We start from the raw sequence: 22,313 nt of genomic DNA on the forward strand, positions 1-22,313 counted from the left end.
AGAGAACTCTCAACAGAGGAATCTAAAATGGCTGAAAGACACTTAAGGAAATGCTCAACATCCTTAGCCATCAGAGAAATGCAAATCAAAACAACTCTGAGATTTCATCTTACACCTGTAAGAATGGCCAAGATCAAAAACACTGATGACAGCTTATGCTGGAGAGGATGTGGGGCAAAGTGCACACTCCTCTACTGCTGGTGGGAGTGCAAAGTGGTACAGCCACTTTGGAAGTCAGTATGGAGATTTCTCAGAAAATTAGGAAGCAACCTACCTCAAGACCCACAATACCACTTTTGGGTATATACCAAAAAGGATTCTCAATCATACCACAAGAATATGAGCTCAACTATGTTCACAGCAGCATTGTTTGTCATAGCCAGAACCTGGAAACAACCTAAAATGCCCCTCGACCGAAAAATGGGTAAGGAAAATGTGGTACATTTACACAATGGAGTACTGCACAGCAGAAAAACAAATGACATCTTGAAATCTGTGGGCAAATGGATGGATCTAGAAAACATCATATTGAGTGAGGTACCCCAGACACAGAAAGACAAATATAATATGTATTCACTCATAAGTGTCTTTTAGACATAAAGCAAAGAAAAACCAGCCTACAAATCACAATCCCAGAGAACCTAGACAACAAGGAGGACTCTAAGACAGACATACATGGATCTAATCTACATGGGAAGTAGAAAAGGACAAGATCTCCTGAGTAAATTGGGAGCATGGGGATCATGGGAGAGGGGAGAAGGGGTGGGGGGGAGGTAGGGAGGAAAACGGAGAAAAATGTATATAGTTCAATAAAAAAAAGATAAAATAAAACAATCATGAAAAAAAGAAAAATGCCAATCAAAATAACACAGATTACAAAACTCTTTGTTTTTTCCAGTGCTGGAGACTAAACACAGTGCCTCCCACATGACAGGCAAGGAATCTACCACTGAAGCCACATTCCTATGCCAAGAGCCAAAGATGCTCTGTGGCAAGCTCATGGCTGCATGACTCTGTGAATCACACACCTCACACTTCAGTGCTGAGTTTCTGTTTTATCTTTTTTTTTTTTAAAAAAAAAAAAAAAAAAAAAACCCAGGCCTGGAGAGGTGGTGGGTAGGTGGGTAAGAGCACTTGCTACTTTTGCAGGTTTGGTTTCCATCACTCACAGGTAAGCCCACAGCTGTCTGCAACTCTAGTTCCAAGGGACTGACATTCTCCTTTGGTGCCTGAGGGTGCGGAGGAGCACACGGTGCACACACACACACACACACACACACACACACACACATAGACAGGCAAAACACCCATAGGCGGAGGGATCTGATCTGAAAAGCAAGACTTCCTCAAGGCCCACGCTGGACTCGGGTTTCAAAAGCTTTTTTTTAGTTTCAAGCAAAGAAAGTCTCTCCCTCTTCCTCAGGGCTGTCTTGTATAGCTCAGTGATAGAGTACTTGCTTGACATCTGGGAAACTCCTAGCTCTGCACCTCCTCCGCCCCCGTAAAATACAAACTTCTCAAGCTGGCTTCTGTTCCTAGTTCCTATTATGCTTCTTTTCATTTCACATTTTGTAGCTTTTGTAAATGTTTCTTTTATTTAAATTTATTTTCATATAGTTTTGCTTTGTTTTTGTTTTGTTTTGAGCCAGGGTTTCTATGTGTAACAGTGTCCTGGAAACAGGCTGACCTGGAACTCACAGAGATCCGCCTACCTCTGCCTCCCGAGTGCTGGGGTTAAAGGTCTGCGCCACCATGCTCAGCTTTACTTAGTTTCTTCACTCCATTTCTTGTCTTACTTTATGCGCATGGGTGTGTAGCCTGCCTCTCTGGAAACCACTCACATGCAGCAGATCCTGTGAAAGTGGAATCACAGACAGCTGTGAACTGCCATGTGGGTGCCGGGAATCAAACCTAGGTCCTAGGGAAGAGCAGCCAGTACCCTTACACACTGAGCCATTTCTTCAACCCCGTACATCACCATTTAAAAAATAAAATAAAATGAAACGTGGCCCAGCGGTGGTGCCACTTAGTTAATCCCAGCACTCGGGAGGCAGAGGCAGGCGGATCTCTGTGAGTTCAAAACCAGCCTGGTCTACTAGTTCCAGGCTCCAAAAGCTACAGAGCAACACTGTCTCAAAAACAAACAAACAAACAAGCAAAAAAACAAAACAACAACAACAAAGGAAAAGTGGAGCCTGTGAGATCCTAGGGAGGTGGGTAACAAGCCAGGACCTGGGCTCACTGACTTTAATTTTCTTTGTACCAATCCCCAAATTTGCTCAGAGCCAGGGATGAGGCAATGTCTACAAGCCAGATGGAGCTTCCTGAAGCTGAGTGTCTGAGACTGACAAAAGGAAAGAAGTCAGCTTCCTTAGACTGAACAACAGGCTTCCTGGAGCAAAGGAGGTGGGACCAGAGTCTGGGTGGCAGGAGAGGATTAAAACAATTAATTCTCAGAAAGGTACCCTTAGAGGGTCAGTCTTCTGGATGAAGGGTCCCTTATGAAGAAAGAAAGCAAAGTCCACCTGGCCAGGGACAATGTGTTGGGCCCCGGAGAATCCCTACCTCTCACAGAAAGTGGACTGTCCCTTCCCACACCTCCCTCGGGAGCCCATGCACAGAGAGGCCTGGAACTGTGCCTCTCTATCTCTATCTCAGGAACCAGAATAGCCCCCCAGGCAGGCCCCGCGCCAACTTTGAGAGCCTAGATCCAAGCCCTGACCCCTCTGGCAAGTTATCCTCCCAAATAGTCAGTGCCCAAAAATGGACATCTGGTTTTAGCATGAGAAGACCAAGACAGGAAGACAAAACCGCAACAGAGCAAACGGAGCAAAATCTGAGTAGTGGCAAACCGGGAGCAGAGAGACAGTCACAACTAGTCACTCCAGGTGCTTTGTAGCCACCTGGAGTGGCTACAAAGCAAAAGGCCAGGAGCAGGCGGCTCAGTTCGGGCCAAGGCTGCGTCAGACTGAGGCAGAGGATGACTACAACCCAGGAGACAGCAAAGGCAAGGAAGGACCCAGGGAAGCAGAAGGCTTCCACAGCCCCAGCTTACTGCACCCAACCGCTCAGCATGCAGCAGCCCACTCCCTTGTCCCGCAGCACCCATTCCCCCACCTCCCACCCCCACTTCCCTCCCCCTCCCCCATGTCCCCTCCTGTTCCCGCCCCCACTGTTCCATCTTCTCCCCAACCCCTCTAACCCTTCACCCTGCCCCAGTCACACTGCCAACTCTCCTGGCAATCCCCTCCCATCCCACCGGTCCACCGCAGATCTCCTGCCATCCCTTCAGGCCGGCCCTCAGACCCCTCTAAGAAATCCCCGTTAGAAAGGTCTGCCCCTGGACCTCCCTAATGTCCCACTTCTCAGGCAGGACTGCAAGGATGTCAGCCAAGGGGTATCCCGGAGCAAGGTCCCGTATCTTACAAATTAAGAGGGTGGTAGGTTCTGTTGTTACTTCTATTTAAATGGGAGGAGACAGAAACCTGTTTGTAAATGGCTGGCTGCTGGAGCTGAATGCAGTGGTTTGGTTTCCATGGACTAGATGAAGGCTGCTTGAACTTTTGACTGAGGGGGAAAACGATTTTTTTTTTCAAGACATGATCTTTTTATGTAGTTCTAGCTGCCCTGGAGCTTATTCTGTAGACCAGGCTGGCATCAAACCCACAGAGAACCTCCTGACTCTGCCTCCTGAGTGGTAAGATCAAAGGTGTGCACCACCATACCAAGCTGCCTGAGAAACTTTTATGTGGCCCTAGATATTTAGACACATGAAATAAATATATAAGTAAAAATATTTGCATGGTAGATCAAAGAATTTTAAACAATTTGACTATATATATAGTCAAAAAATACAAATATATATATATATATATGTATTTTTTTTTCTTTTTTGAGACAAGGTTTTTTTCTATAGCTTTGGTTTTCCTGGAACTCACTCTCTAGACCAGGTCTGCCTCTGCTTCCGGAATGCCAGTTATTAAGGGCATGAGCCACAACCTCCCATCATTGTATACCAGTTATTAAAGATGACAGCTAATCACATACCAAAATGTATGTGTTTGCATATTTTTACATAAAGAACTAAATCTTGGATGAATTTTTGATGCTACAAAATTTGGATGTGGAGGACTTTATTTTTTTTCTTTTAATTTTTCAAGACAAGGTTACTCTGAAGCAGTCCTGGCTGTCCTAGAATTCACTCTGTAGACCAGGCTGGCCTCGAACTCAGAGATCCACCTGGCACTGCCTCCCAAGTGCTGGGATTAAAGGCCTGCACCACCACCACCCAGTTGATCATTTTCAACTTTATTTAGAGCTGATTGATAGTTTGATTGTATGATTGTCAAAGCTGAGAACATGGCTTCCCATAAATATAAAATACAAATACGTTTAAAGCTATTTCAGACTGTTGGAAATTCTAATCCCAAATCGAAATTCATTTAATGATTTTGAAATGAAACTTGCAGTCAGTAGGAGCCAGGGATGGAGGTTGGTGAGTGCTCGCTAAACATAAAACCCTGGGTTTAGGTCTCAGCACCTCAGAAACCAGGTGTAGTGGTGCCTACCTAGAATCTAGAATCGCAGCAGTGGAAGGCAAACACAGGAGGTTCAGAAATTCAAATCCACCAGGCGTGGTGGTGCACGCCTTTAATCCTAACACTCAGGAGGCAGAGGCAGGCGGATCTCTGTGAGTTCGAGGCCAGCTTGGTCTACAAGAGCTAGTTCCAGGACAGGCTCTAAAACTACAGTGAAATCCTGTCTCAGGGGGAAAAAAAGCCCCAGAAATTCAAGTCCCTCCCTCAGTAGTGAGTTCAAGATTTGTCTGGACTACAGGAAACCATGTCTCAGAAAAGAAAAGAAATAAAGGGGCTGGAGAGATGGCTCAGAGGTTAAGAGCATTACCTGCTCTTCCAAAGGTCCGGAGTTCGATTCCCAGCAACTACATGGTGGCTCACAACCATCTCTAATGGGGTCTGGTGCCCTCTTCTGGCATGCAGGCATACACACAGACAGAATATTGTATACATAATAAATAAATAAATAAATAAATAAATAAATAAATATTAAAAAAAGAAAAGAAATAAAAAAAGAACAAAAATAAACTTAAGTCAAGAATTCAAACATGGATTTTAAAGCTAAATATTCAAATGCAATATGGTTTGAAGATACATTAATTTGATGCTGGATGGTGGTGGGGTGCATGCCTTTAATCCCAGCATTTGGGAGGCAGAGGTAGACTAATCTCCGAGTTCTGGGGCAGCCTGGTCTACAAAGGCAGTTCCAGGATAGTCAGAAACACACAGAGAAACCTTGTCTCAAAAGAATAAAATTTAAAAAAATACATTATTTTGATACACAATGATAAGTGACTAGGAAAATGTCTTAGGGGAGTTGTTTGAGCTGCACACTCAATTTCTCTTGCACACATAATGTTTGTGTATGGGTCGGGTATGTATGCACATGTGTGTATGTCAGAGGACAATCTTAGGTGTTGCTGAAGACAATGTTGCTGTTGTTGTTGTTTGCAGGGAATGCTGACGTCAGCTTTAATCCCATACCTCAGGAAGCAAAAGCAGATTTTCATGAGTTTGAATCCAGCTTGGTCTACATAGTGAGTTCAAGACCACCCTAGTGTTACACAATAAGATTCTGACTCAGAAAAAAGTTGAGGAGTAGTTAAGACAGCCTTTTCTTTGAAGGTTTTTCATTTTATAGAGAAGCAAGGAGATAGGCATTAAGTGGAAGGAGATGGGGGTGGGGGTAGCAAGACAGTTCAAAGCTGAGGCAGGAGGATCAACGTCAGTTTGAGGAAAATCTGGGATACAAAGTGAACTGCAGGCCAGCCTGGGCTACAGAGTAAGACTCTCTTAAAATAGTTAGGGTTATACAGCTCAACTGGTAAAGTGTTTGCCTAGCACACATGAAGCCCTGGGTTCAATCCCCAGCACAGCATAAAACCAGATGTGGTTAGACATATCTATAATCCCAGCTACTCTGAATGGGAGATAGGAAGATGGAAAATTCAAGGCCTGTTCTAAGAGGCAGCTTATTTGTTTCTGGGCCACCCAGACTCCCGAAATAACCAAACAGAAACTATGTTAATTAAATCACTGCTTGGCCCATTAGTTCTAGATTCTTATTGGCTAGCTCTTACATATTAATTTAACCTATTTCTATTAATCTGTGTATCGCCACGAGGCTGTGGCTTACTGGCTAAAGTTCTGTCGTCTATCTCCTGTGGGGCTACATGGCTTCTCCTAACTCTACCTTCTTCTTCCCAGCATTCAGTTTAGTTTTCTCCACCTAGCTAAGTTCTGCCTTGCTATAGGTCCAAAACAGTTTATTAATCAATGGTAATCACAGCTTATAGAAGGAAATCCCACATCAAAGGCCTACATGGGCTACAGAGTAATTTCAGGGCCAGTCTGGGTAATTTGGTGAAACTATCGAAGAAAAAAAAAAAAAAAAAACAGGTGGCCTGTGTGTAGGTCCGTGGCAGAATGGTTAGTGTAGCCTACGCACGTCCCAGGGTTCCATCCTCATCTCGGGATTAGTCGGAGTCCTCTAAAGGAACAGAACTGAAAGCGTGAATGCGTGTGCGTGTGCATGTACGTGCATATGGGATTTATTAGATTGGCTTACATGGTACTGTCTAGGTCGTCCAACGGAGGCTGGCTCACCCCACAGAGGGTGAGAACTAGGTAGCTGCTCGCTTCCGTAGGGCTGGGCGTCTCAGCTGTCCCACTCCGGTGGTGCTGAAGGCCTGAAGGATTACCGGAGAGTCTGTGTTGGAATCCCAAATAAATTGGTTGTAATATCGGCAAAGGAAAGCCTCAACTAGAAGACAGAAGGACTTGTCAGGGAGAGGGAGGGCGAGCAGGCACAAAGCTGTTTCCGTCTTCCACGTCCTGCCTTCTGGACTGCGAAAAGATGGTGGTGCCCTCATTCTGAATGGGTTTTCCTGCTTCAAATAATCAGATGGAGAAAAGCCCTCATGAGGGCCCAGCAGCTGAGGGTTTGGTTGATCCCACTTGCAGCTGACAACCATGGTTACCCATCACAAATGCACCTCTTGACGGCTGTCATTCCCCACAATCCATCTGTCTTCTTGACAGGCCAGTGAGGGGAGTTAAAGGGCAATGGGGTGGGGACCTTCACCCTGCATCTTTCAAGTCCTTGATGTTGGCACGAATTTCTGAAATTCTTTCTGGGGTGCAACATTGCTTTTGGGTCATTGTTTTCCCTGCTAGGGGCAACTCCAGTGGCTTCTATTTGGCCTTTCCCACCATAAAGCCCTCACTCCAGTGTCAGAGAACCAAGGTGGGAATTCTGCCAACTTCTAAGTTTATCTGTTTCAAATATGTATTCTGGAACTGGGGAAATAACACAGGATGAGCTTGAGGACCTACTGAATTCACGGTTAGACTCCAGCCAAAACTCTATTAATTTACTGACCCCACCCCCACCCCACAAGCCCCTGTGTTCACCAGAGGGCCACAATGTTTCTTGGAGTCTCCTGGAATCAGTACTAATTCAGAACCAGTATCCAGTAAGCCCCAGAATGTCTGATTGCTTCATTTTCTTCAGTGTACCGTTTCCCTTGTAAAATGTTCTATGTTCCTCTGGGGAAGGATAGGAGAAAGGCTAACATAAACCTGTTTAACAAGGTTAGGTTTAGCAAGGTCCTTTTATCATTTATAAAGATAATGCAGGTGACCTGAGGCTGGTCCCGCGAGGGGCAGCGGCAGGTCACACAAGGCCTTGGTGGCAGGTGGGGGACCATGGCTGGTGAGAGATAGATGGATACATACACCATGCAGAGAGAGTTTGGCTATAGAGTTTATTTAGTGAGTTATGAAGGAGAAAGGGGAAGGGAAGGGGAGAAGGAGAGAAAGGGGGAAGGAGAAGGAGGAGAGAGACAGGCAGAAGCTGCCTCTCCAGAAGGGCAGAAGGGAGGGGAGAGAGACAGAGACAGAGAGAGACAGAGAGAGGAAGAGAACTGAATAGAAAGTGGGACAGAAGAAGGGGGAGGTTGGGAGTGGGTGGAGCTTGTCTCTTAAAGGGACAGGGTACCCAGGTGACAGACCAGGCCAGCAGATTACACCTTCCTCTAAGACTCTAAGGCTTTTCCTTCATTCAGGGCCTCTTGCCTCTGTGAATTAACTCAAGTCTGGAAATTGAGTTCATCAAACAAATTTGGTTCATTTATTCTTGAGTTTTCCTGTTATTCAGATTAAACAAAAACAGTAGGCTTGGGGCTGGAGAGAGAACTTGGCAGTTAGAGCACTGGCTGCTCTTGCAGAGAACCTGGGTTTAGTTCCCAGCACCCACATAGTAGCTCACAGCTGCCTATAACTCCAGTTCCAGAGGATCCAATGTCTTCTGGCTTCTGCAGGCGCTAGGCTGCTTGTGGTGCTCATACATATACGCAGCAAAATTCTCATATATGTGAAACAAAATAAATTGAAATTATTTTTCAATGTCTGGATTTGGTGGTATATACCTTTAATCCCAGCATCGGGAGGCAGAGGCAGGCAGATCTCTGTGAGTTTGAGGCCAGCCCGATCTACAGAGTGAGTTCCAGGACAGCCAGGTCTACACAGAGAATCCCCGTGTCCAGAAACAAAAACAAAAACACCCAAAACCACTACCAACAACAAAAATCCATAGTAGGCTCTTATCTATTTTCTTCCTAGAAACATGGTAGACAGTACCAAAGGTCCACACCGACTAGGCCATTATAGACCTTACTTACCTGATACCACCCATGACCGTAACTACGCTCATCTTGCCTTTGACAGTTCAGTGCTGCCACCTGGCCCTGCTACTCCAGGGCCCAGTTAAACCCATTACATTTAATTCATCCAAGCAAGCAGCAGCATCTCCAAGCCTAGGGTTTGGCACAAGAGAACAACACTGGCATCCTTCTCATCATCCCTCATTATGTGTGACTTGGGTGCTGGGACCGAGGTGCTGAGAGCTGAATTTGGTTTCTCTGCAGGAGCAGTATGGAGTCTTAACTGCTAAGTCATTTCTCCAGGGTCTTCTTCATTCCTTTCTCTTTTACTTATTATTATTTTTTTTTTTTTGGTGGGGAGACAGCCAACAGATTTTATTGGTACAAGGTGGGAAACCACGGCGTCTATCATTCTGGTGCACATCTTTGCCCCTCTTATAAGGTAATGATTCACACTTTAAAAAATGTATTTTCTTTCGTTTAATTTATTATTATTACTAGTATCATCATTGCTAACGTTGTTGTGTATATGTGCATGCGCATGAGGGGGCAGGGCACTTGCACGTCAGGGCAGGGCATGTGTGTGCATGCGTGCGTGTGTGTGCGCGCGTGTGTGAGTGTGCGTGTGCGTGCGTGCGTGTGCATGTGTAGGTCAGAGGACAACTCTGTGGAGTCACTTCTCTTCTGCGACTATGTGGGTACCAGGGATCAAACATCTCTATCTATGCAGCCATCTGGATGACGCTATTATTTCTGAAGTTGTTCTTTTTCAGCTACACTTTCGAGAGATGTGATGTCTGTGTCTTTCTCGTCATCGTCCCTTGCACTCTTCCCTCATTTTGTGGATGTTTGGGCTCAAGCACCTGAAACACTTTCTGTTGGAGTCTGCTGGTATTTATCTTCCCTTCCTCCAGGGCCATCTGGGTAGGGAGGGGGGTTAATGCCGAGCAAAGGAATCCTTAACTTGTGTGTGTGTGTGTGTCTGTCTGTCTGTCTGTCTGTCGCTCAGGGAGGTTAGAAGAGGGTGTTGGGTCCCCTCCTAAAACTGGAGTTACAGAAGGTTTTAAGCCACCAGGTAGGTGATGGGAATTGAACCTCTGGAAGAGCAATCAGTGCTTCTAACCAGTAAGCCATCTTTCCAGCTGCCTGTGTGAGGCTCTCTTTCACAGAGTTCAGGAGGAGGAAGTGCTTGGTTGCTAGGGGCTTAATTTCAAGGCTCTCTATCTTCTTTGCGGTGCACCCTAAAGCAGTTAGATCTGGACTGACCCTCCATCCTCCATACCTTCAAGTATCAAGAATGTGTTTGAATAGAAAGTGTCCAAACTTGATTGTCTTTAGGGGGAGAAGAAACTTGTTCCACTGTTTTGAGAAGGGGTGCGCTTGATGCAGGGGAAGGGCTGAGTTGTTAATAGGTTGCTGGGTGCCTTGTTCAGGGAGGCCCTGTATACAGCTCAGTGCAGGTTGGGCTCTCATGTTGCAAGGTCTATCGTTTGGACTGGGATGTGTACGCACAGTGTATGACGGTAGGGTTCTCAGGCTTCCAAGTGCATAATTAGAATAGGGGTGTGCACATAACCCAAAACAAGTGGAGTCCCAGGTGGCTAAACTATTCCCTGTGCTTGCCTGCCTCACCTCTGTCTCTATCACATTTTTTTCCTCTGGTAAAAGTTTTTTTTTTTTTTTTTTTTTTTTAAGATTTTTACTTTTAAGCCTGCTGTGATGTCACACACCTCTAATCTCAGTACTCGGGAGGCAGAGACAGGCAGTTCTCCAGGAGTTCAAGGCCAGCCTAGTCTACAGAATGAATACCAGGGCAGCTAGAACTGTATAAAAGAGAGACCCAGACTAATATATATGTGGACATACATATGTGTGTGTGTTTATGTAAACACTGTGGCGTGTGTGTGTGTTTATGTATACACTGTGTGTTGTGTTGTGTGAGTGTGTGTGCATGCGCTCGCCTGTAGAAGTGAGAGGAGGGTGTCAGATTCCCTGGAGCAGGAGTTACAGGCCATGTGAGTCTCCTGAAAGTTAATTCTAGGACCCATACTAGACCCTTGGAAGCGCAGGAAGTACTCTCAACTGCTGAGTCCTTTCTCCAGCCATCTCCGTACCCCTGTAATTCTTTTTTTTTTTTTTTTTGTTTTTTGTTTTTTTGTTTTTCGAGACAGGGTTTCTCTGTAGCTTTGGAGCCTGTCCTGGAACTAGCTCTTGTAGACCAGGCTGGTCTCGAACTCACAGAGATCTGCCTGCCTCTGCCTCCCGAGTGCTGGGATTAAAGGCGTGCGCCACCACCGCCCGGCTTGTAATTCTTATCCTGAAAATAAAAAGCTATAATTTTTTTCTTTAGAAAGCGGCAAGGCTCTTGAAAACCCTTGGGATTCTTCCTTGGAAATTCATTTCCCCCTGGGGGTCATAATCAGCCAGTCAGAGCAGTGGCAGGGGCTGATGGGGTGGGAGGTGAGGGTTGGGGAGGGGCAGGGGTTGGGGGAGCGGGGTAAAAAGAGAGGGGCCCGAGAAACACTTCACCCAGATTAGTTTTTCACATTTTGCTTTCCAGGGCACAGGAACTTAGGACTCACTCCTGAAAAATAAAAAAGGGTTCTCAGTGTTTAGAGGGGAGGGAGAGGTGACTGAGTTTTCTCAGCTTAGCGCAATGCCAGGACGACTGGGCAGCCCTGGTTCCCAAGCAAGTGTGTCAGAGCAGAGGTCTGAGTCACTGCTGGTGTAGAGAAGGTGAAGCAAGTACTGTCTGTTCCAGTCATGGTGCAGAACCCCACGACTCCGTGGTATCTAAGTCACCCCAGGATCTTGTTTTTCCCATGGCTTCGCCAGAAGCTGGGCCTGACCCGGAGGGGGTCTGGATTCCTTGTGCTAGTATCTGTTGCTTCTCAACTCCATGACCGAGCACATTTTCTGGGGTAGTCAAGTGGCCGGGAAGAGCAGTTTTACTTTTACAGATGTGAGACATAGAGAAAGGCTTAGAAGATTCGCTCAGCGGGCGGGCAGTTGAGCTCGCTGCATAGCACTGTTAGCCTCCCCTGCATCCTACGGTTTGGAATCTCCCGAGAGAGTCTGCACCCATGTTCTACTTTACTTGATTGTATATCTTTAGGCCCGGCTCTCATTTTACTATAAATTTCCATGTTTGAAGATCAGCCAGCACTCACTGAACACAGGAAACAGAGCTTGGGGCTTCCTTGTGCTCCCCTAGAAAGTGGGGAGGTCAGAACTGACCGAGAAGCAGGATTATCTTGGGTGCATGAAATCAGTCTTTCAGCCCACCAGCCACTTAGAGGAAGTCAGTACATTACTGGAAACTCAAAAGCAGCTTCACCCGGAGGCCTTGTCGGTTTGCAGCACGAAAAATCAGCCAGGCACCAACTGCATGGCAGTAGCCAAGGCCCAGAGAGGCAAAGCAGGCGAACTGTGCCGCGGTCCTTGCCTCTTCAGACTCTTCAGGCATGAATGTCGTCCCTCAGATTCTCTCTACATAATCAGGGCAGAAGAGTTGACGCAGCAATTAAACACTTTCTGCTCTTATGAGGACCTGGGTTCTATTTCCAGCACCCGCCTCAAGAGGCGGCAGGCAACTCCAGTTCCAGGAAGATCTGATGCTCTCTGTCCTCTGAGGGCATGCGTGTGCCACACACACGCGCGCACGCACACACACACACACACACACACACGAGTGCACAAAATGCAAGTACACACATACACATATATAAAAAGAAAAATCTTTGCAACTATATTATTATTGTTTCTGTGTGTGACACACGTGTACGGTAAAGTGCGGGAGTATACAGACTTATGCTTGCCACGGTGCGCAAGGCGAGGTTAGAGGTCAACTTCAAGAGTAAGTTTTCTTGCCGGGCAGTGGTGGTGCATGCCTTTAATCCCAGCACACAGGAGGCAGAGGCAGGTGGATCTCTGTGAGTTCAAGGCCAGCCAGGGCTACAAGAGCTAATTCCAGGACAGCTAGGACTCTTACACAGGGAAACCCTGTCTCAAAAAAAAAAAAAGTTTTCTCCTCCAGTCATGGATCTCAGGCTTGAACTCAGGTCATCAGGCTTGGGTTGCAAGTGCTTTGGCTAGCTAAATTAGCTTGTTAGATATTTTTTTTTCTTTTTTTTTAAATTGAGACAGGGTCTCATGTATCTCAGGGCTGGCCTCACATTCTACACAGCTGAAGATAACTTCAAACTGTAAAGTTTTTCCTGCCCGATAAGCCTCTCTGCTGATGCGATAATCCAAATCAGACCAAATCAAACCAAATTAGAAACAGTGTTCCCAGGAGGCCCTCAGGGAAAACACGGGGGGGGGGGGGCGCAGAACCAGAGAGACCAAGTGTTCCTTCTCTGGGGAGCAGTTTAAATAGCCTGTGGGAGTGGTCTTGACCCTCCCTGGAGAGGGGTCATAGTTTGGAAGGTTTTCTCTGAGGTGGAGTCTAGAATAAGGCAACTCCCAGGGGAGGGGGCTTGAAATGGAACTTTCCACCCAACATTGCAAAATGGATGCCAGGAGCTGGGGTGAAGCCCCACTCAAACATTCCAGACCCTTTGGATATAAGGATGTCAGTGGCTGGGGTGATACTTCCAACCAAACACAAACTACTGTCTGCCTCTCTCTCCCTCCAAAGCGGTAGGGTATGGGCAACCACCACTGTACCCAATTTCTCCAGGGCTTGGGACTGAACCCAGTGTTTTGTGCATGTTAGGCCAGCTTAACGATCTACCAAATGAGCTGAAGCGTCAACCTGCCTCCCCCCAACACCTCCCCTCCGTCATTTATAATTTGGAGATTGTCTCACTGAAGTGTTCAGACTGGCCTTGAACTTTATATCCTAGGAGGCTTTAAACTTCAAATTCTCCTACCTCACCTAAAGGGATTCTAGCCAGCTAGAGCATGGCAAACAAGACTCTGTCAGGCCTGCCCTTCTCCCCCATTCCCTCTACCACACTAAAAGAAAACAAAACAGACAAAAAAACATTACACGACCATAGTAAGTCACCTCCTGAGGCTGACTACCAAGCTCCAGCAATCAAAGTATTGAAATCCAGCAATCAAAAACCTCTTTTGGCTGCCCTAATTAACATGCCCAATTAAGATGAAAGGGCTCATCCTAACAAGGGTTTTCTCTTTTACCTTTACAAACTGCCCTTGCCTAAGGTCTCCTCTTTATCCAGAGGCAGTCCTTTGTCCTCCGAACAAACGCCCCTTCCCCTTCTGCCTCGGCCTCCATCTCCTGTGTTCAGTCTCTTATTCCCTGCCTGCTCTCTCTCTCTCCTCTGTGTTGAGAACTTGGTCTTGGGGTGTCCTGATCCAATACTGGTCCCTTTCATCACCCTCCCAAATAACTAGGATAAAAGTCTGCTCCTCTGGGCCTGACTTCTTTTAAAAGAATTGTTTTGTTTTAAATATTTTATTATTTTTATTTTTTATTTTTCGAGACAGTGTTTCTCTGTGTAACAGTCCTGGCTATCCTGGAACTACTTTGAAATCCAGGCTAGTTTTGAATTCACTGAGATCCGCCTGCCTCTGCCTCCCAAGTGCTAGGATTACAGGTATGCCCCACCATCACCCGGTTTATTACTTTTTATGTATTTTTATGTAGTTTGCCTGCATTCATGTCCGTGCATGACATGCGTACCTGGAGGCCAGAAGAGGGCACCGATCCCCCATAGCTGGAATTACAGATGGTTGTGAGTCACATGTGGGTATCTGGAATTGAACTTGGTTCCTCTAGAAGAACAGTCAGTGCTCTTAACCACTGAGGCCCCTTGTTTTGAGATAGAATCTCTGTGAAGCTCCGACTATTGTGGAACTCATTCTGTAGACCAAAGTGGCCTCAAACTCAGAGATCTGCCTGCCTTTGCCTTGAGTGCTGGGGTTAAAAGTGTGTGCCACCATGCCCAGCCTCTTTTAAGTGTTTAATTAACATAGTAATTTTACATATTTCTGGGGTTCTATGTGACATTTCAAAACATGTATACAAGAATACTGCTCTGACATATCTTCCACTTGATATCTTGTGTTCAGAGTGTTCACTATTCTCTCTACTAGCTATTTTGAAATATCTAATTATTGTCAAGCATAGTTACAAGTGAGTCTTCCTAACCTACTTTACCCCTACTACAACCACCAGCCAATCTCTCTCCACTTAAAGTCCCTGTTTTCTTTTTTCTGGTGGGCCTGGAACTGCTGTAGTTGCATCTGCCTTCTGAGTCTGGGATTGGAGCAGTTCTCAACCTGTGGTTTTCGGCCCCTTTGGATGGGGGGGGGGTGTCAAATATCAGATATTTACAGTATGACTCGTAGCAGCAGCAAACTTACAGATATAAAGTAGCAATGAAATAAGTTTATGGTCGGGGTCACCACAGCCTGAAGAACTGTAATAAAGGGCACAGCATTAGGAAGGCTGCAAACCAGTGGTTTAAAGGTGGGTGCTGCCACTCTCAGTCATATCTTTGTTTCTCTAAGCTTCCTGGCTCTGTGCCTTCTCCCTTCTCAAGGTCTTGGTTGCTGTGGGGATAGGAGCCCCGCACACTGTTCCAGTAAATCTTGTTGCCTGCTTCCAAGAAAAGCCCAGAAGGAGGGACAGGAGTTAGAGTTAGGCTAATCAAGAAGTCAATTTTAAAAATCTGAACCAAAGTGTTGGCTGTAAAAGAAGAGCAGGCCCATCTGACAATTACACTGAGGCTTGGGAAAACAGCCTCCAGGGAAGCCGAGGACAGAGCAGGTCTTGGTGGCTGCCGGCTAATCTAGATAGACTTGAATTTGGTCCACAGAAGTGGAAGGAGAGTACTCTGGAGTCCATAAGGTTGTCCTCTGGCCTTCACATGCACATCACTGCATGCACACCCATGCACACACACACAGAAGAATTAAAAACGTTTAAAGGAGTCCAGAGCTGTGCATGGTGGACCACTCCTGCAATCCCAGCACTTGGGAGGTGAGTCCAGGAGAATAAGGCCCTATCTCAAAAACAAAACCAAACTACTCTTTCTCCTCAAAACAGAAACAATTATGGAGTCCTGAGCAACAGTGCAGGGCCATACTTTGCTATACAGGGCATCTGAGGCCAGCCTGGACTATATAAGACATTGCCTCAAATAAATAAAAAGGCTGGAATAGCTTAAGTGGTAGAGTGCTTGTCTTGCATTGATTCCTAGCGTGACATCATACACACACACACACCTAACACTACCGCTTTATTGACTCTCTTAGAGGGTGCCAGCTTGTTCTGTGAACTCAGCAATCTTAAGGCAGAGATTATGTCTTATGTAAGTCGTTCTATTAACAACCAGGACTATGGTCTATGAGGGGAACTGAGCAACTTTTTTGTTGTTTCTTTAGTGTCTTTCCCGTGTTTTTTTTTTTTTGTTTTGTTTTGTTTTTTTTGTTTTTAGATAATGTCTCTTAACCCTGGCTGCCCTAGACCAGGTTTGCTTCAAATTCACAAAGATCCGGCTGCCTTTGTCTCCCAAATGCTGGGAATAAGGGCATGTGCTACTATGCCTGGCTCCCATGTTTACTTGTGTTTTTTGAGACAAGGTCTCACTACCTAGCCCTAACTGGCCCAGAGTTTACTATTTAACAAGGCTGACATCACTCAAGTTTTACTGCTTATGTTTCAGTGCAGGGATTAAAGATATGCATCAAGAAGAGTCCGTGTGCTGGGTGGTGGTGGCGCACGCCTTTAATCCCAGCACTCGGGAGGCAGAGGCAGGCGGATCTCTTTGAGTTTGAGGCCAGCCTGGTCTACAAGAGCTAGTTCCAGGACAGGCTCTAGAAACTATAGGGAAACCCTGTCTCGAAAAACAAACAAACAAAAAAAAAAAAAAAAAAAAGAAGAGTCCGTGTATTCTTTAGCATCTAGTCTGACACTGGCTTTAAGAATTACATTTATTTGTACATGTGCATGCTAGAGGATGACTTGTGGGAGTCTGTCTCTATCCATCATGTGGGCTGTACTTCAAACAACCCAGTCCGGCATAGCCTGGGCAGAATTACCTCAGCCTTCAGGGTGCTGGGGGTTATAGGTACATACCACCATGCCCAGCTCCAAGAAATCCTGTCAATTCTCCTCTTGCTACACTATCTCAGCGCAAAGGTCCACCTCCTAGTCACATTTCTCCACAAAGCTGTATGGGCGTCTTTCAGCAATCAAGAGACCCTGGGACCACAAACTACAGTGGCCTTTTTTTTTTTTTTTTTTAAATTGAGCACAGAAGATTGGGGGCAAGTCTTGCTATAACTCACCCTGACCTTGAACGCCTATTTGACCGTCAGCCTCTTTAAGCACAATCATAGGCGTCACTTACTACACTCAACAAACTCACTTAAAAAATTTAATAGCCAACATGTAAGTACCCTTTACCTGTTCAAACTCCAACTTTGTATGCAGTTCGATGAGATCTGCAAGGTTCTTAAAAACTACCTGGCCAGGGGCTGGAGAGATGGCTCAGAGGTTAAGAGCACTTGCTGCTCTTCCACAGGTCCTGAGTTCAATCCCCAGCAACCACATGGGGGCTCACAACCATCTGTAATGAGATCTGGTGTCCTCTTCTGTCATGCAGATGTACATACAGGCATAACACTGTGTACATAATAAATCTTTAAAAACTACCTGGCCAGGGCTGGAGAGGTGGCTCAGAGGTTAAGAGCATTGCCTGCTCTTCCAAAGGTCCTGAGTTCAATTCCCAGCAATCACATGGTGGCTCACAACCATCTGTAATGAGGTCTGGTGCCCTCTTCTGGCCTGCAGACATACAGAATATTGTATGATTAATAAATATTAAAAAAAAAAAAAAAAAACTACCTGGCCAGAACCATGTGTGGTGGTGCAGGTCTTTATTCCCAGCACCCAGCAGAGGTAGGTATATCTGTGACGTTCCAAGACAGCCAGTATAGAAAGGCTGACTCAAGAGTCCTAGGCAAGATCACACATTTTAGTAGCTGGGAAGCAGAAATAGCTGGACTATAACATATACCAGGTCAGTTAGGGCTACCCTAGACTCTGTCCTCTAAGCAACAAAAGCCCATGCCACTTGCAATGAGTTTATCCTAAAAGGATTAGGAGTTCAAAGTACCAGTCTGGATTATAGTTTTTGTTAAAGACAATGGATTGGGGGGGGGGCAGGACTAATAGAGGGGTGATAGCTCAGATTAACTGCTTGGCAAAGCCAGACCACTTGCTTGGATCCCTACATCTGCCCTCCAGTAAATTAAAAAGGGAAACATGGAAAAGATCCATCCATCAATGTTTAAAATTCAGGTTTACAGATGAAATGCATGTTACACACATAGGAGCTCATGGATCAGGCTGGCATTTAACTATTAAGATTGCAGGTGTCATGTGATCCTGACTCCAACTAGACTTTTTCTGACAGCTTTTTCCAGCCCTGGAACTCACAATATGTAGACTAGGCTGGCCTGATTCCCCAGGGCTGGGATTAAATACAAGAATTTCATTTACTTCACAAACCTTAATTTCTAGCTGGAAAATAGTTACAAAAAGCATTAACTTCAACTAAGTAGCTTGGCAGGATTGATGGGTTCGAATTCTTGGTGAACCTCTAAGATGTAACCCTTTAAGTCCCATCTGAAAGCGATTGCTAATGCTAGATAAGTATATGGGTCTGAACTGTAAGCCAGCTATTTATATTTAGACTGTCTCAAGAATATTCCTAAAACCTTTTCGGACTGGGGATGTAAACCAGATTTCACCATAGGTGTTTACTGTGAAGGCTTTTAACTTTCCCACTACTTACCACTGCTCAAAGTATAAAAGGGTCTTCTTTCTAGCCAAGGGAATTACCCCAAGCAGCCAGTACCTTACCAAAGCAATGGAGCCATGTCAGTGTAATTGACTAACAATACCCCCTCCCTCCCAAAGTACCCAAACACACCAACATTTAAAGAGCTCAACCAAAATTTGGCTATTTCCCTCCAAAGCCTTTAAAATGAGCTTCAGACAAGTGTTTGCTTCCCCCAAAGGTCGCATGGGAACCACCCCCATACTGTTACATATTGCTATTATAGCTTTGTCATTAACTTTTAAACTCAATTCCAAACTCATATAAGCTTAAGTGTTGCAGCAAACTGCAGTCAAAACCAATCTCTAAAGGTAAAGACAACCAACCAGTTGAGGTCCACCCCCACCCAAGCCACCACAGAAATTTCACAAGTGACACCATATATGCTTACCATGCAACAAAACCTTTATTAACATTTTTTAACAGGTTCAGCTAGTACTGAAACTTGTAATTTCTAAACTTAAATTGGGACAAATGGCCATAGTGCAGAGTAATGCCACCATTGCCCACTGGGAATGCAGACTGAAGAATTAATAGCCACCCCTGAGACGGAGGACCAGGTGCAGGGTGGACTCTTTCTGGATGTTGTAATCAGAAAGAGTGCGGCCATCTTCCAGCTGCTTGCCAGCAAAGATGAGTCGCTGCTGGTCGGGGGGGATGCCCTCTTTATCCTGGATCTTGGCCTTCACGTTCTCAATGGTGTCACTGGGCTCCACCTCCAGGGTGATGGTCTTGCCGGTCAGGGTCTTCACGAAGATCTGCATGCCACCCCTGAGACGGAGGACCAGATGCAGGGTGGACTCTTTCTGGATGTTGTAATCAGAAAGAGTGCGGCCATCTTCCAGCTGCTTGCCAGCAAAGATGAGTCGCTGCTGGTCGGGGGGGATGCCCTCTTTATCCTGGATCTTGGCCTTCACGTTCTCAATGGTGTCACTGGGCTCCACCTCCAGGGTGATGGTCTTGCCGGTCAGGGTCTTCACGAAGATCTGCATGCCACCCCTGAGACGGAGGACCAGATGCAGGGTGGACTCTTTCTGGATGTTGTAATCAGAAAGAGTGCGGCCATCTTCCAGCTGCTTGCCAGCAAAGATGAGTCGCTGCTGGTCGGGGGGGATGCCCTCTTTATCCTGGATCTTGGCCTTCACGTTCTCGATGGTGTCGCTGGGCTCCACCTCCAGGGTGATGGTCTTGCCGGTCAGGGTCTTCACGAAGATCTGCATGCCACCCCTGAGACGGAGGACCAGGTGCAGGGTGGACTCTTTCTGGATGTTGTAATCAGAAAGAGTGCGGCCATCTTCCAGCTGCTTGCCAGCAAAGATGAGTCGCTGCTGGTCGGGGGGGATGCCCTCTTTATCCTGGATCTTGGCCTTCACGTTCTCGATGGTGTCACTGGGCTCCACCTCCAGGGTGATGGTCTTGCCGGTCAGGGTCTTCACGAAGATCTGCATGCCACCCCTGAGACGGAGGACCAGGTGCAGGGTGGACTCTTTCTGGATGTTGTAATCAGAAAGAGTGCGGCCATCTTCCAGCTGCTTGCCAGCAAAGATGAGTCGCTGCTGGTCGGGGGGGATGCCCTCTTTATCCTGGATCTTGGCCTTCACGTTCTCGATGGTGTCGCTGGGCTCCACCTCCAGGGTGATGGTCTTGCCGGTCAGGGTCTTCACGAAGATCTGCATGCCACCCCTGAGACGGAGGACCAGGTGCAGGGTGGACTCTTTCTGGATGTTGTAATCAGAAAGAGTGCGGCCATCTTCCAGCTGCTTGCCAGCAAAGATGAGTCGCTGCTGGTCGGGGGGGATGCCCTCTTTATCCTGGATCTTGGCCTTCACGTTCTCGATGGTGTCACTGGGCTCCACCTCCAGGGTGATGGTCTTGCCGGTCAGGGTCTTCACGAAGATCTGCATGCCACCCCTGAGACGGAGGACCAGATGCAGGGTGGACTCTTTCTGGATGTTGTAATCAGAAAGAGTGCGGCCATCTTCCAGCTGCTTGCCAGCAAAGATGAGTCGCTGCTGGTCGGGGGGGATGCCCTCTTTATCCTGGATCTTGGCCTTCACGTTCTCGATGGTGTCGCTGGGTTCCACCTCCAGGGTGATGGTCTTGCCGGTCAAGGTCTTCACGAAGATCTGCATTTTGACCTTGAATTTAAAAGGTTAATTGTAAATATCTAGTAAAAATTTCGAGTTCCACAAAATACCTCTAGGGAAAACCCCTCCCTCGCGTTTCATCACAACACAAAATCTGTTTTATCATGGTTCAAAGATGCGAAAGCATTTTAAAACACTAAACTGGCGTCTAGAACCGTCACGGGCTGCGGGACTTCCAAATCTGCCAGTTAACAGCCGAGATAAATGAATAAAAAACCCAAACCCCCAAGGCCGTTAGTAAGAATTCCCACTTAAACAAAAACACATAGCTCCTACAATGAAATTAGCGTTAAGCCCGGCCGTTAAGTCGCGAGTACCTCCTTTCTGCCTTCCCCCACTGAAATAACCGCGATGGCTTCTCCATCGGTTAGGCGTCCGTTAAGCTCCCTGGCGCGCGCGCCAGGGCCGCCCCCGCTCCGCGCACGCGAACAAGGCCCACTCTTCCCGGAAGGCCCGTCGCGGCGTCATGTCAGTTCGCCCTCCCCTCCCCCACCCCAAGAAAAAGCCCGCCTAGCTTAACCTAAGCCCCTTCTCTAGTCCTTCCGACTCAAGCGCCGCTGACCATTACCTGTTAACGAATGAGATGAAACGACAAAACGCCGAGCGCGCAGAAACCCCAGGACGCGAAGACCTCCGAGCAGCACAAAGCCTCTCGTCACTGAGCGCCGCCTCCGCGCGAGCCACTATTTATGCAGCGTCTGTTGCGTTACTCACCACGCTTACGTAGCCGTCGTCTTCCTGCGCCACCGAAAGTAGTCCCCCGTCCCCCACCTCCTACCACTCAGTTAGACTTTTCATCCAAGGGCCCAGCTCCTCAAAACCGAAGAAAAGAACACTAACAAATAAAAGACACTTTATTTCTGGCGCCCTTTCTACTCCTGAACAACAATATGGGCAAAATCATCGGGCGGATGGATCCAAGTTAAAGGGCCTCCGTCGAAAGCTCTGGAAACTTCCTTGCTGCGTCAGCGCTGATTGGTGAGGCGACAAAGATAAAACCGGCGCTGATTGGTCAGGGCCACGGGCCGCTCGATTGTTGCTGGGCTCGGTTCTGGGGCAGTTTCACGTCGACGTTGCTAAGTAACCGGGTGCGCATGCGCCGCCACTCGTTTTCGGGAAGTACCGTCGTTTCCGGCCTGAGGTGGGGGAAGGGGTCTTCTCTTCCCGCGTCCCGAGTCCTCTCCCCCTCCCCCACCCCCGTAGCCGTCTCGCACCCGGCGCTCGGCGGGCTTACGCCATAGCGTGAATTGCCACCCCACACGGCTTGCACTGCTGGACGTTAGCCTTCGCTCCGGCCCCTGCAGGGTAGACATTTATTGGTTCTGCAGCCGGAGCCCTTAGCGGCTTTGTCTTATCCCTGGCCGCCCGCAGGCTCAGACGGGAGTAGAGCGCCAGCGGGGATGGAGGCTGATGGCTTTGCTAGAGACCCGGCCGAGCAGAGTCTCTTCCTCCTCAGCAGTCTTTAAACAATGGAAGGAGGGAGTGCACTTGCCCATCAGACTTAATACCTGGGGTTCATCCACCTCTAATTGGGGGTGCTTCTTGTGCAAAGGAAGGGGAAGGGGCAGTTTAATCCTAGAACCTCAGGACTGGGTTCAGACATCCTGG

The 22,313-nt window shown here is 47.0% G+C and overlaps 1 protein-coding gene across 1 annotated transcript; it reads right to left on the bottom strand.

The window, feature by feature from the left end:
- Positions 1-18,940: 18,940 nt before the first annotated feature.
- Positions 18,941-21,429, bottom strand: Ubb (ubiquitin B). Its single transcript, XM_038326393.1, has 2 exons — positions 21,274-21,429; positions 18,941-20,696 (listed from the first exon to the last, which is right to left on the bottom strand). The coding sequence occupies exon 2, from the start codon at positions 20,688-20,690 to the stop codon at positions 19,089-19,091; it is 1,602 nt and encodes a 533-aa protein (XP_038182321.1). The 5' UTR covers positions 20,691-20,696; positions 21,274-21,429; the 3' UTR covers positions 18,941-19,088.
- Between the last annotated feature and the right edge of the window lie 884 nt (positions 21,430-22,313).

This window comes from Arvicola amphibius, chromosome 4, assembly GCF_903992535.2.
Source record: "Arvicola amphibius chromosome 4, mArvAmp1.2, whole genome shotgun sequence".
In the NCBI taxonomy this organism is placed as follows: domain Eukaryota; kingdom Metazoa; phylum Chordata; class Mammalia; order Rodentia; family Cricetidae; genus Arvicola; species Arvicola amphibius.

Excerpts from the sequence above, each read along its gene's own strand:
- Ubb (XM_038326393.1), bottom strand. The coding sequence starts at position 20,690 with ATGCAGATCTTCGTGAAGACCTTGACCGGCAAGACCATCACCCTGGAG.